Source organism: Ranitomeya imitator, chromosome 1 (genome assembly GCF_032444005.1).
Source record: "Ranitomeya imitator isolate aRanImi1 chromosome 1, aRanImi1.pri, whole genome shotgun sequence".
Classification (NCBI taxonomy): Eukaryota; Metazoa; Chordata; class Amphibia; order Anura; family Dendrobatidae; genus Ranitomeya; species Ranitomeya imitator.
The window spans coordinates 1,025,500,599-1,025,514,584 of NC_091282.1; the positions used below are offsets into that span (position 1 = coordinate 1,025,500,599).

At 43.9% G+C, this 13,986-nt stretch overlaps 1 protein-coding gene across 1 annotated transcript in view; it reads right to left on the reverse strand.

Moving 5' to 3' along the window:
* Positions 1-13,455, reverse strand: part of FREM3 (FRAS1 related extracellular matrix 3) — a 111,716-nt gene extending 98,261 nt beyond the window's left edge. Inside the window, exons 1-2 of the mRNA XM_069743587.1 lie at positions 8,430-13,455; positions 7,538-7,627 (exon numbers count right to left, since the gene is read on the reverse strand). Coding sequence (XP_069599688.1) covers positions 7,538-7,627; positions 8,430-13,455 — 5,116 coding nt within the window. The remainder of the gene's footprint in view (positions 1-7,537; positions 7,628-8,429) is intronic.
* Positions 13,456-13,986: the final 531 nt, after the last annotated feature.

Below are 13,986 nucleotides of genomic sequence, written 5' to 3' on the forward strand. Positions count from 1 at the left end.
ATAGCAATGTGGGCATCATATCCCTGTTAAAAAAGGAATTAAAATAAAAAATAGTTATATACTCACCTTCCATGGATCCAGGAAGCATTTACCGCTGCTCCTCGCGCGCTCCGGTCTCAAGAGTGCATTGCGGTCTCGCGAGATGATGATGTAGCGGTCTCGCGAGACCACTACATCATCATCTCGCGAGATCGCAATGCATATACCGGTCACCGGAGCGTCGCGAGGAGTGGGAAAGGTGCCGAAAGGTGAGTAAATGATGATTTTTTATTTTTTTGTTTATTTTTAACATTAGATCTTTTACTATTGATGCTGCATAGGCAGCATCAATACTAAAAAAGTTGGTCACACAGGGTTAATAGCAGCGTTAATGGAGTGCGTTACACCACGGCATAACGCGGTCCATTAGCGCTGCCATTAACCCTGTGTGAGCGCTGACTGGAGGGGAGTATGGAGCGGGCACTGACTGCGGGGAGGAAGGAGCGGCCATGTTGCAGCCAGACTGTGCCCGTCACTGATTGGTCGTGGCAATGGTCATGGGCGTTTTGCCACGACCAATCAGCGACTTGGATTCCATGACAGACAGAGGCCGCGACCAATGAATATCCGTGACAGACAGAGAGTAGGACAGACAGAAAGACGGAAGTGACCCTTAGACAATTATATAGTAGATTTTGTTACATTACAACCTGTGTTTAAACATTTTTGTAATCCAATTTGTGTGTGAAGCACCAGCGCTAAATGGTCTAAGTTGGTGAAGAGAAGTGAGAAAAATATAGGCATAAATTAAAATTCAAGTTCTGAATTTTCTAATTATAAATATATTTTATATGTCCTAGAAGTAATATTGTAACTCCCCAAAAGGTCTGTGGATACTGGATACAATACCCTGTATTGCCTGTCCTAACAAAAAATTGCATATATCGGGATAGGTTTTTTATATATTATAGTAGATGTATTATCACCTAAAAATCTTGACTAGCGAGCGTATCTGCATATATTAAATTACCCTCTTAAGTACTGATCAAGGGACTACAAGAATTGTGTCTGTGAAGAACCGCAACTCGCAGCCCCATCTGATGTCACTAATACATTGTGAGGTCACGTGGCATAGTCTCACCACTTTCACCAATGTGATGTTTCGCACTGCCCCTGGGATACATATTGTCAGCTTAGAACAGTTTTGCCAGTTTTACACAAACACCCCCTGTCCGCACGAGCACAGGGAGGCATGGGGAGTAAGATGGGGTGGCCCACATGACGGCCGGAGTGGCACAACACTGACAGGCCGAAAGACTCCTTTCACTGGCACCCGTGAAAGAGACAGCCGCTTGCTCCTCGTTAGATATAAGCCCGCTCCGTTAACAAGATTATATTAGACCAGAAACCAGTCCTGGTAGGATGTGAGAATAAACTGAGAATGCGCACGTGTGGATTCGTGGATCGAGAAAAAACAGCACCCCAAGGTTTAATTACATAATTATTCGCCTTAAGAGCAGACTAAACAAAACACTATATGCACAATGAATTTACATATACAGTGGTCAGATGTGCAAATACAGGTAGTACTACAATAAGAATAAGCAGATGATACAAAAGTCAGATGGCTATCAGTTGGTCGTTAGACCTTGATGCTGGCAGCCACATGTGATGTGTGGGGGTGCCAGCTGTTTCCGGTTTCTTCCAACACAATTTACGACATGACCTCCCTTATATAAGAACAAGGGCCACAGCCTTGCCTGAAAATTTACCCCTTGGTCAGTCACTCCCTTTCCCACACACTGGAGTGATCCAAGTTTCCCTTCCGTCGTGTCTGGTACCTGAAACTCCAAAACGAGGGATCATAACTTCTCAACAAACGCTCATAGGAAGGCAGATTTACCACCATCAGATCCGGCCAGGGCCCCCGTTACACTTGGACACCAACACGGTTTGCTACCTGGTTTTTACTAGCAGTTCTAAAAAAACTCCCCACCCCTGTGTGCTAGAATGGGTAGAGACCCTGTTGTTTGTCCCATTTCCGAGATCTGGAAAATGTAACCGGTATACGGCTGGGACGTATGATAACTCCATTACTTCAGAAATTAAGTTTCTCTGGGGTAGATCATTGAAGCAGTTAAGCAGCTTGGGCTCCCAGCAAGGGTTCATCCTGCCAGAAAGGCCTTGGTACCAACTAGGCTGCTGGGGGTGTGAGCTTTTCCACTTGGAGCTTTTGAAGCTGGACCACCAACTGAACCAGTTCTCCTGTCTCAGCTTCACACTTTGAAAGAGGTCTATAATCGATTGGCATGAAATTATATCCCCACATTCTTCACAGTGCCCAAATCCTTGCCTCTTAGGCCTCACTCATACATTTATTTTTCAAGTACCCATTATAGTCTATGGTGGTGTTCACATGTTCGTGTTTTTTGAAGACTGAATGGTCACAAGTAGAGATGGACGGACCTCTGGATGTTCGGGTCAAGTGAATTCGGCCAAACAGTTAAAAAAAGTTTGGGTTCTGGTAGCAGAACAGTACTCGGACCTGAGCCTGAACCAGGACGCCATTCACTTGAATGCAGGGTCTGGACATCCAGTGTTTGCCACACTGGCATGTGCATGACAATGCTGCAAATACTGCTTCTGATCGGCGGTAAAATCATTACCGCCTGTAAGAAAGCTGCGGGTCCTGCGCTGTCAAATGACAGTGTGAGCCTCCAGCTGTTGTCGGAGGTAAAAAGTTTACCTCTGGTCACTGGAATCGGCACTGTTTTTTTAAAATAAATAATTTGCTCTCACTGTTATTAGCGGCAGTAGGCGCATGCTGATGGAAGCAGTATTCCCATCAGCAGAGGCCAGTGACCGGAGGTAAACTTTTTACCTCTGATCACAGCTGCGGGCTCACACTATCATTTGACAGCATAGGAACCGCGGATGTCTGACCGGCAGTGATGATTTTACCGCCGATCAGAAGCAGTGTTTGCTGTGCTGCCATGCACATGACAGGGCGACAAACATCCAGTGTTCGGAGGGGCTGAACCCGAACAGTAACGCGGACTTCCTGGTAAAGTCCGTGCCCGAAAAGTAGGTGTTCAGTATGGACGCCGAGCTTTACTGTTCGGGTTCGCCCATCCCTAGTCACAGGGTCTAGTGTAAATCCATACTAACTTACCTCCACACAGTCTTTGTGAGGCAATCAAGAGAAACAAAGAAATTTCAGTTCCCACAATCCAATGGAGTAAAGGTCGGCTTTATTAAATAATCCATGGAAAACATGAAAGACGCTAGTACAAAAAATGCAAAATGTTTCGGATCACTTATGATCCTTTTTCATAGCAACACCAGGTTCAGTACTATGATGAAAGATCATAAGTGATCTGAATCGGATTTCATTTTTTATACTGGTGTCTTTCCTGTTAGCCATGGATTTTTTAGTAAAAGCTGGCATTTACTCCATTGTATCGTGAGAGCTGGAATTTCTTAGTTCCTTTTCAATGGCCACAGGCACTTGTCCTGTTTTGATCTGAGTCAAAGATCAAAATTACCCATTTAAGTTGGTTGAGCTGGTGAAGTCTCTGCACTTTTTTGCCAGATCCTGCCTGGCACATACAGATAATTTGTCCCATTAGTTTATTATCTGATACTACAGTAGCTAATACTAAAGATCATATTAATTATGAGAGGATGACATACCGAGCATCTACAACCAAATGAATAGTTAAAGTTTTCTAAACTTTCAACTGTATCTGTCATCGGGTAACTTGACATCCCCGCACAGAAATCAGTGGAGAGTGCTGTGAATCTGTGACCTGACACTTGTGCAGACCTGTCTATGGGACGGAGCACCTCAGGGCGTGTTGAGGTGCTTTCTTCTGAAAATTCTTACTCCCATTAAGTGTCGGATGTGTAAGACATTTAGCAGATCACAGGTCCTGAGTTACTTTCATATGCCTTTAGATTGTTAAAAATAGATTACATGTATTCAGATTTTCATGCTTAAAGGTGTTGATCAAGATTTAAAGGAGTTATCCTACAAATGGAAATAAATAAATACATCTCTGGAGCAATGAATATCATTAATTTAAATATATCAATGCCAACAAATCACATAAAAGCACCACACGGCAGTGAGATTTCACCACATTCTGCATCTTCATTCACTCCTGTGTGGTTTTGGTCCATTATCTTCCTCAAGGCCGGGGTCACACTTTCGAGTGCAATGCAAGAAACTCACACTAGTCTCTCTTATCAATACCCGGCACTGCTGCCGGCACTCGAGACTGGAGCCTTCAGCTGCATAGAAATACATGCAGCCGCACGTTCTGGTCCCGAGGGCCGGCGGCAGTGCCGGGTATTGATAAGAGAGACTCGTGCGAGTTTCTTGCATTGCACACGCAAGAGTGACCCCGGCCTAAGTCCGGGCAGCAGCTTGTCCCATGTGATAGGACAGAATTTCCCAGGAGTGCAGTTGACTAATCGATAACCCCTGATCTTATTCCCCTAGTGATAAACAGTTACTCTCCTGTCTATCATCTACTTCACATATGTCTATATGTCTGCATTAATCTACATATCTTTCTCATCCCTCCTTGTTACTGCACACACTGCAGTTCTTCTCTTAATACCACATAGTGTCGGCCTCTTCACGCTCAGATCCTACATCATGAGCAGGGACAGAGCAGGGAAGCTACTGAGCATGTGTGTCCACCACTGACGGTGACTCTACACTCCAGCTACAGCGCAAACGGCATGGGACTCTATTACATATGACAGGTACGATTTTTGCTACATACTTCTGATTTTCTAACAACACTTCCTGAGACATGCCCTTTTAATATATACAGTAATAATCAAAATTGTTCGACCCCCATTGCAACTTAGTTTTATTAAGAAAATGTACAACTTTCTGCTGTTTCCAATAAACCAACAAGACAAGAATAATTTATATGAATTAACACATAGTGGAGCACATTTGGCTGCTATGACCAGCTGCACACATGAGGCATGGCCAGGCATCAGCCTATGGCACTGATCCTTAGGAAGCTTAGCGCATTCCCCATTGGCAATGGTCTGCAGCTCACTATTAGTCTTGGGCTGTCAAGACAGTGGTCCAAAAGGTTAAAGGGGTGGTCCGGTACCTACAATGTATTTTTCTAACTATCTGTCCTTACACCTTAACCCCTATTGTAATTTCTTCCTTACACAATGTGATACACTTTTCCCTATCTATCTATTTCTTTACTGGACTTCCTTTCCTGCAATCACTTCCCGCACTGTGCATCGCTCCTCCTGGAACAGGACGTCACCGGGGGCTGCGCTGCAGTTACTCATTAATTTCTTCCATCACCACCCCCTATGAAAGATGTCCTGCTTTCAGGGTGGTGGATGTTGTGGGAGATGTGAGTGCAGTGCTAGCACTCTGCTTCTATCTCCACTGCCGCCGTAGCTTCTTACTGAAAGAAGACGTCATTAGAAGGCAGAGAAAGAAGCAGTGAATGACACCAACATCGCCCTCCAACAAACTGTCATCAGGTGGTGTCATTCACGGCTTCTATCACCGCCCCGTGCTGACAATTAATTATAGAACAGTGCTAGAATCTATGTGACGGTGCTAACGTCTCTCATTGTATGTAGCTCTGCCCATGCTGATGTCTTTGACAGTTAGAAGCTATGGCGGCAGCAGAGATAGAAGCAGAGTGCTGGCACTGCACTCACATCTCCCACAACATCCATCACCTATTATCCAAGAAGGGACAGCGATGCAAAAAACTGATGAGTAACTGCAGCGCTGCCCCGTGATGTGCTGCTCCAGGAGGGGCAATGGAAGGGGCGGGTAGTAAGTGCAGCCCAATCCTCCTTTGACATCACGATTAAGGCTACTTTCACACTAGCGTCGTTCGATGCACATCGCAATGCGTCGTTTTGTAGAAAAAACGCATCCTGCAAAGTTGTTTGCAGGATGCATTTTTTCTCCATAGGCTTGTATTAGCGACGCATTGCAACGCATTGCCACACATCGCAACCGTCGTGCGACGGTTGCGTCATGTTGTGGCGGACCGTCAGCACCAAAAAACGTTGCTTGTAATGTTTTTTGATGCGTTGTGTCCGCCATTTCCGACCGCGCATGCGTGGACGGAACTCCGCCCCCTCCTCCCTGCATCTCACAATGGGGCAGAGGATGCGTTGTAATAATGCATCCGCTGCCCCCGTTGTGCTGCGTTGTCACAGGATGCGTAGGTACGTTGGCCCGACGCACTGCGACGGGCCGACGCTTACGCTAGTGTGAAAGTAGCCTAAGACTCTTCTCAAACGAAATGTCACATTAAGTGCAGTCATAAAAACACATTTAGGGATTAGCTAGATAGGGAAAAGTGTGGGGTATTGTGTAATAAAGCAAATTAAAAGTGGTAAGGGTGTAAGCTTCGATATTTTGAAAATAAATTTTAATCAGCTTTTAATACTTATGCACCTTTTTGCAAGTAATGACGAAGACTAGTCCAATGTTATTCTTTTATTTCTTTAAGATCATAACCTTCAAAAGCAGCTTCTATTTGTATGTAATTTATTATGATGAGTTCAACTGTGTGCTCCCAGAGGGAGCTGATGGGTAATGTGACCCCTCTAAAGAGCAAGGTTAGAACATCCCATCATGTCCTAAAAAGATGTTGGCACCTTTATGCAGCTGTACGGCTGCAGTGCTTTCCCAATAGCTGTATGTTATCATGGTCTAGCTTTGTCTCAAAATGGGTTTGAATTAGCTTAACAACTCGTGCTATTATTGTGATGCCAAATTGTGTATTTCCTCATACAAATAGTGTAATCTAATGGGAAGGGAGACATAGACATGATACCTAGCTTCATAAACCTCGATTGGTTCTCAACAACTTCCAGCAATAAATTATATTTACAGCTTTGGCAAAAATGAAGAGACCATCACATCAAAACCCTGTCATGGGCAGCCCAATCTCCAGACCTGAACCCCATTGAAAACCTCTGGAATGTAATCAAGAGGATGATGGATAGTCACAACAAGCCATCAAAGAAGAACTGCTTACATTTTTGATCCAGAAGCAATGTGAAAGACTGGTGGAAAGCATGCCAAGACGCATGAAAGCTGGGATTAAAAATCATGGTTATTCCACAAAATATTGATTTCTGAACTCTTCCTGAGTTAAAACATTAGTATTGTTGTTTCTAAATGATTATTAACTTGTTTTCTTTGCATTATTTGAGGTCTGAAAGCACTGTTTTTTTTTTTATTTTGACCATTTTTCTTTGTCAGAAAAAAAATACAAAATTTATTGCTTGGAAATTCAGAGACATGTTGTCAGAAGTTTATAGAATAAAAGAACAATTTACATTTTACTCAGAAATATACCTGTAAAGAGAAAAATCTGAGAAACTGAACATTTTGCAGTGGTCTCTTAATTTTTGCCAGAGCTGTGTATGCTGGGAGTTGTATTTTGGAAACAGCTGAGAATCACAAGTTTAGTGGTGACCTCTAGTTCATGGGTTTCTAGAATCAAAAGTGCATACATTAAAAAATTAGAAAACTTACCATTATCTTCTACTGAGAAGCGAATGATGTCACTTGTAGCATTCTCACCATCCTTCAAGACATAGCAGACTTTTACGTCATCAATGTCAGCTGATAAAATCAGAAAGGGAGGAATACATGAACAAAGCAAAAACAAATATGTCAGTCTTTAAATTACATTGCTGTGAATTACTTGAACTTATCAATACTCTAAATTTAGTAGTCAATGTGGTCTGATGATACATAATGGCACTGATCCATAAAACAGTTTTTCCAGAATTATGGCGTAAAACTGTTTGAAATTTTAGTGACTTTTGACATTTTAAAACAGCCCCGACTTGTTACGCTAACTTTTTGAAATGTGGGCGGAGCCTCACCAAAGGAGGCGTGGTCAAATATGGCCAACAAATTCCTCGCTTGCGCTATAAAAGTGGCATTAATTACAACAGAATTCTACTCCAATCATTGACTTAGAGAAGTTAGCACACCGCTCATCAAGCGTGGCATGCAAAACGCCAGTCTTGTTGAATGAGGGCCAATGTGCACAGTGATGCTGTGTACCAATAATTTGGCTATTTGTATAATTTCTTTAGAACAATTAATTGAAGCAAAGTTTGTTAATATATAGGGCCCGATTCATCAAAACCAGTGTTGTTCACACTGGTCGTGATGAGGGGATGTGCAGGAATCAAACGCTCCTGATTCATGCACTGAAGTGAGATTTCGGGTGTAGAGAACTCCACATGTTGTCATGAATTAACTGTGGCAACCCTTCCTCTCCGCGCCTCCATCCCACCCCATCTCTGGAATTACATTTTATGAATTTTCAGAGCTTTTACACCAGAATCTGGTGTGAAAGCTTTGATGAATTGGGCCCTTACTTTTGTTCATAACAATAAGTTTTAGTACTCACCCTGGGTAAATGTTCTTGCTGTGCCATTGCCATGCGCCATGTTAATAATGACTCCATGCTTTGGACCATCGGTGATTCTGTATTTCAGCAGCTTGTTAGGACTGTCTCGGTCTTCCGCTCTCAGTGATTTACTAGTGATAAGAAATCCAAGATGTCCAGTAGGTAGGATCTTTAATGTAGCAGCCCCTTTATTGATGATAATTTGAGGGATTCCATTATCCAGTGAATTTATTCTAACTTTTAACATTTGAGGTTTTCGTGTCTCAAAACTAGTATCAGGGAATACAAAAAATTCGATGTGTGTCCCGTCAGTTACAGTGAAAGAAAAACTATCTTCTGTAGATTCACTCCCATCGTGCCTATAACTGATCAGATTTTCATTCAGATCTTGCTTGGTGAAGGAAGCGACTGGACGACTGTTATTAAACAGAATGCTACCATGCACTGGTACCTGAGTGATTGTAAATCGCAACAAGTGGTCAGGAGTGTCCATGTCCTCTGCAGTTAGTTCAAAGGGAGTAATCAGTTTGTTTTCTCCTTCAATTGCCACCAGGTCATGGATTGAAAGAACTGGTTTCTTATTGTCCACATCAGTTATTGAAATCCTGAATGTACGAAACACAGGATTGTAGCCATCTGTAACTTCAAACTCAAAACTGTCCATCTTCATCTCATCTTCAGAGGTATGAATATAATAGACTTTGTTCCCTGCCAGTTGGAGTTGGGTGAAGGTTGTGATAGGAATCCCAGGCTGATCTGTACTCTCTAAATGTCCACGGCTTGGTGCTCTAGTAATGCTAAATCTTAAATTCTCATCTGGACTGTTGATGTCACTTGTGCTTAGAAGGTCTGTAGTGAGTGTTACTTTCCCCCCCTCCTTGAGTGTGACTCCTTTGTTAATTACATCTGGGAAAGCGATATCAATGCTACCAATGCTAATGTAAAAGTACCTGTCAATGAATGGGTTAATTCCGTCAGTGATATCAAATTTTATAAGGTCGCGTATACCTTCTTGGCCTGTGTGAGTGTATTGAATAAGTTGTTTGTCGATTTCATCCTGTGTAAAGTTCATTCCTACTGTGATGTTCCCCAGGAGTGTTCTATCAAGGTCAAGTCGCTGCAGCAGCCCTTGGTTTGGGCCAAATTGAACTACATACGTTAGAGACTTATCATCTGAATCTAGATCTGTGGCTTTAAGCACTTTGTTTGTAATGAGCATTGTTTCTCCTATTTCAATTTCTAGTCCATCATTGATTGTCATTCTTGGGGTCTCATCATCTACAGGAATAACCATCACAAGTATTTTTTTCTCTACGCTGTGTTCTCCGTCAGTTAGAAGAATAGTAAAACTGTCCTCCTTTGTTTCTGAGTCGTCATGCTCATAGACAATGCTAGAACTCTCTTTTATGTCTTCCAAGGTAAAGTTTGAGACTAAAGAGGTGCTTTGCTGCAAAATTACTCTACCATGTTGCGGGGGGATGGTAATAATGAAGAGCAGCTCATCTGCAGGTTGATCTGCATCTGCAGCATTGAGGATTGGAGTGTCAATCACAAGACTCATTCCCTCCATAACAATGAACTCCCGTGTGAAAATTTCTGGTTTCTCATCGTTGGTTGGGATTATAACAATAGAAAAGAAAAGGGGCTGAGAAGAACGTATACCATCTGAGCATCGAAAAGTGAATCTATCTTCTACAGGCTCCACTTCCTGGTGAATACTTTGAACATAATATATATGACCAAGACGAATATCTCTTATAGTGAATGCACTAATAGGAATCCCAGATCTAGAGCGTTCAGAGCCTGGAGCAGGGGAAATATTTTCCAGATATCCAGAGTTAGGCTGTACAATAATTGTGCACAGTATTTCATCTTTTGGCGTATCAGCATCTTCTGCATTGAGATTTTCAGGCGTTATCGCATTTTTACCACCTTCCAATACCGAGAACTGATCTCCCAGCTTCACTATAGGGGTCTCACTATCCACAGGCAGGATAGTGACATGTACCTTCACACCCTGCACTTTGTTTCCACCTATCACCCATTCATCAGAAAGATCTGATATTGTTAAGTTAAAGAAATCCTGCTGCTGTTGAAGCCCTATCTCTTCAGAATGATGTGCATACCTGACATCTCCATTAAGAAGATCTTGCTGAGTGAATCTTTCAGCAGGCACACCATTTACCAAGATCTCCCCTCTATTAGGAGGGTCCTCCACAATAAAAGTAAGCATTAGGTCATCAGTGTCAGGATCAGTGCCTTGGATAACATTGGTAGTGATCTCAGTTTCCCCCCTTTCCAGAACTTCTAAAGAAGATCCCAAAAGGCCACCAGGAAGCATTAAAGTTGGGGCCTCATCATCGACTGGCTTAATAAGTACCCTTACTGTAACAGGGACTTCATGAATACCATCACTAACTACCAAGGAAACAGAATCACTGTTAGATTCATCCCCATTATGGACATAAGACACATGACCTAGTTCTATGTTAAGGAGTCCAAATGAATCTCCCAATGACATTGACTCACCTTGATAGAGAAACTGACCATGTATGGGGGATTGAGAAAGGCTGAACTTTATGTTCTTTGTGTCAGTGTCCTGATCTGTTGCATCAAGTTCAGTTTTTGTAAACCTGAAAGAACCCCTTTCCTGGACAGAAAAACCTGTATTGATAATTTCAGGTGGTTTGTTGTCTACAGGTTGCAAAAATATAGTAAATGTGCCTTGTACAGAATTACTTGAAGCATCTTCTACAGTAAAGTTAAACTGCAATACTTTTGCAACAATTCCTAGTTCTTTCTCTGGAGGCCTGTAAGAAATCTTGTGATGGTTAGTCTGGGCTTGAGTAAAAGAAGACACCTGAACATCTGGTCGGTCTGTAAATACTATATGTCCAGTCAGAACAGGGTGGTTGGGGTCAGTGTCTCTTGGATGGCTATGTATGGTATACTTAAGGTTTCTATCATCTGTATCCATGTCTGTATAACGAAGGTGCTTTCTTTTGAAAGATGTCACCTCATATTCCTTAACAGTCATATGTAAAGTTGTCCCTTGAAATAATTCAGGAGGAATGTCATCAACAGGTTCGATCCGTACAGTGAAAGCCTGGAGTCCAGACTGGTTAGGTGGATCATTATCATCCAGCACCATGAGCAGCACCTGATCTAACACAGACTCAGCATTATGTGGCCCCACATGCCTATAGTACAGTTTTCCATCTACAATGTCTCTTTGGTACCACTCACTTACCACCTTTTCATACAGCTCTTCCTCAAGAAGGTGTTTCCATTCTTCACCTTCGGCAGGGGGTTCACTTTGTCTGAGCACTAATTCTCCCAAATGGCTAAGAGGTTCTTGCAATACAAAGAGAATAGTGGAGTCTTCTGAATCAACGTCAGTGGCACTGAGCATAAAGGGTGAGATAAGAACCATACTTCTCTCTGCCAGGCTAAGTCCAGTGTTGGCATTGAGAACTGGGGGTTCGTCATCTGCAGGAGACACAGTGATGGGGTAAAGTAGCTCCACCTGGTGTTTTCCATCATCCAGCCTAAGAATTAAATTATCACTGTAAGTATCACTACCATCATGCTGATAAATGACAAGTCCAGAGTGTAACTCTTGTGGCGAAAAGTTGAAGCCATTCCCACCACTGTTAGCTGAAATGGTCCCATGTGCCAAGACTAGATATCCATGTTTGAGTCCACCTACAACACTCACTTTCACTTCCTCTAGATTATCCTCATCACTGAGTACCAGATTGTTCATTCCAGACCCTGCACCAGATAAAGGTCTTGACTGTCCCTCTAAAAGCCACAGTCCAGCATTGCGAGTAGCAAGGGGTGCCAATGTGTTCATAGGCTTCACCACAATCATGAAGGCAAACGTTTCAGAGGAGGCTCCCTCTGTGTCTATCACCTGCATCTCCAGCTGCAGGATCCTCTCCAGCCAGGACTCACTAGATGGGGGCTGGAAAGCTATCCTAAGCTCAGTTAAGTCCCTTTGATAAAATGAAGTTATGGGTAAATTCTGGTCATCAGTGCTTACCAAGTAGCCAGATGTTTCTGCATCTAGGTGGCTTGTCAAGTTAAAGATGAGATCCCCAGGATCAGACTCTAAATCCTCTGCTGCCAGCATCTCTGGAGTGAGAGCAGTCAACACAAACTGGCTGACTTCCATCATGAGCATGGATACAAAGCTGGGACGAGGAGGGGTGTTCTCAGCACCTTCCTTAATTCTGACAGTCAAATGAAAGTGTTCTTGCCTTGTTACCCCATTTGCACTGGTCAGATCCACTCGCATGGGTAAGTAGTCTCTGTTTGGGGAGTTATGAGGTGCTGTGTGCAAGTAATGGTACCCAGAACTGGTAAAAGTATGACAGTCAATGCCCTGCTGATGGCTAGTGCTTATGTTGACTAAGTGACCATACCTTGGTAGCCCACCTGTGCCAAAGAGTGGAGTGATTCTGCAAGTCTCTTTAGCAGGGTCATAGGTGAAACCCATCACTTTCTTATCGATGGGAACACTGAGTCCATGTATCTTCTCCACCACCAGGGGTAAAGTCCGGGTAACGATTTGGAGTTGCTGGAATATCACCTCCACCTCCAGGACAAGTGGCACAATGAGGGTCTCTGTAGGGGAATCGTATCTAATCTGCAGCCTGACCCTGTCCTTCAGGGGGCTGCGGGCGCCCAGGTGAGTGTATCGCACTTCTCCCTGGCCAAAGTCACAAGGGAACTTCTTAGGGGTCAGTGATCCAGGTCTCTGGGACAGGGGGTCATTGTCCAGCACGTTCACCACACACTTGTCTCCAGGCTGCACTTGTAGGACCAGGTCTTCTACCGGATCCACAAATGCGGATCTTCCGAACGGGACCCGGACTCCTCGGCTGCTTCCCACGATGTGTTCTGGATGCAGTGACCGGGAATCAGGCTGCGCTCGTCCACAGGAGAGGAAAGTCGCCATGAAGAGGTAGGTGAGGTGTGGGGGTCTTCTCTGAGGGGCACGGGACTGCAGCCACCCCGCCATGTTCCTGCCCTGTGCTATGGGATCCCGCTGTGAGGAGCTATTGCCCGGGCAGAGTGCAGAGGAGGAGGAGGTCAGGACACCCAGCTCTACCGGGAGACGGCAAGTGCGAGGTGGGACAGTGAGGTGCAGGTAGTCTCTGCTGGGAGGGGCTGGCTGCCATGTCCGGGGACCCCTCTGCCCCTCCTCACTACTCACCCACACTGTGCAGTGCAGCCCCTCTCTGTGCCCGTCTCCTCTGGTCCAGGCTAAGTAATGTGAGAGCCATAGCCCTGTGTCTATATACAGCCGTGTACGGTGTCTATATACAGCTGTGTGCAGTGTCTATATACAGCTGTGTGCAGTGTCTATATACAGCCGTGTACAGTGTCTATATACAGCCGTGTACGGTGTCTATATACAGCTGTGTGCAGTGTCTATATACAGCTGTGTGCAGTGTCTATATACAGCCGTGTACAGTGTCTATATACAGCTGTGTACGGTGCCTATATACAGCTGTGTACAGTGTCTGTATACAGCTGTGTACGGTGCCTA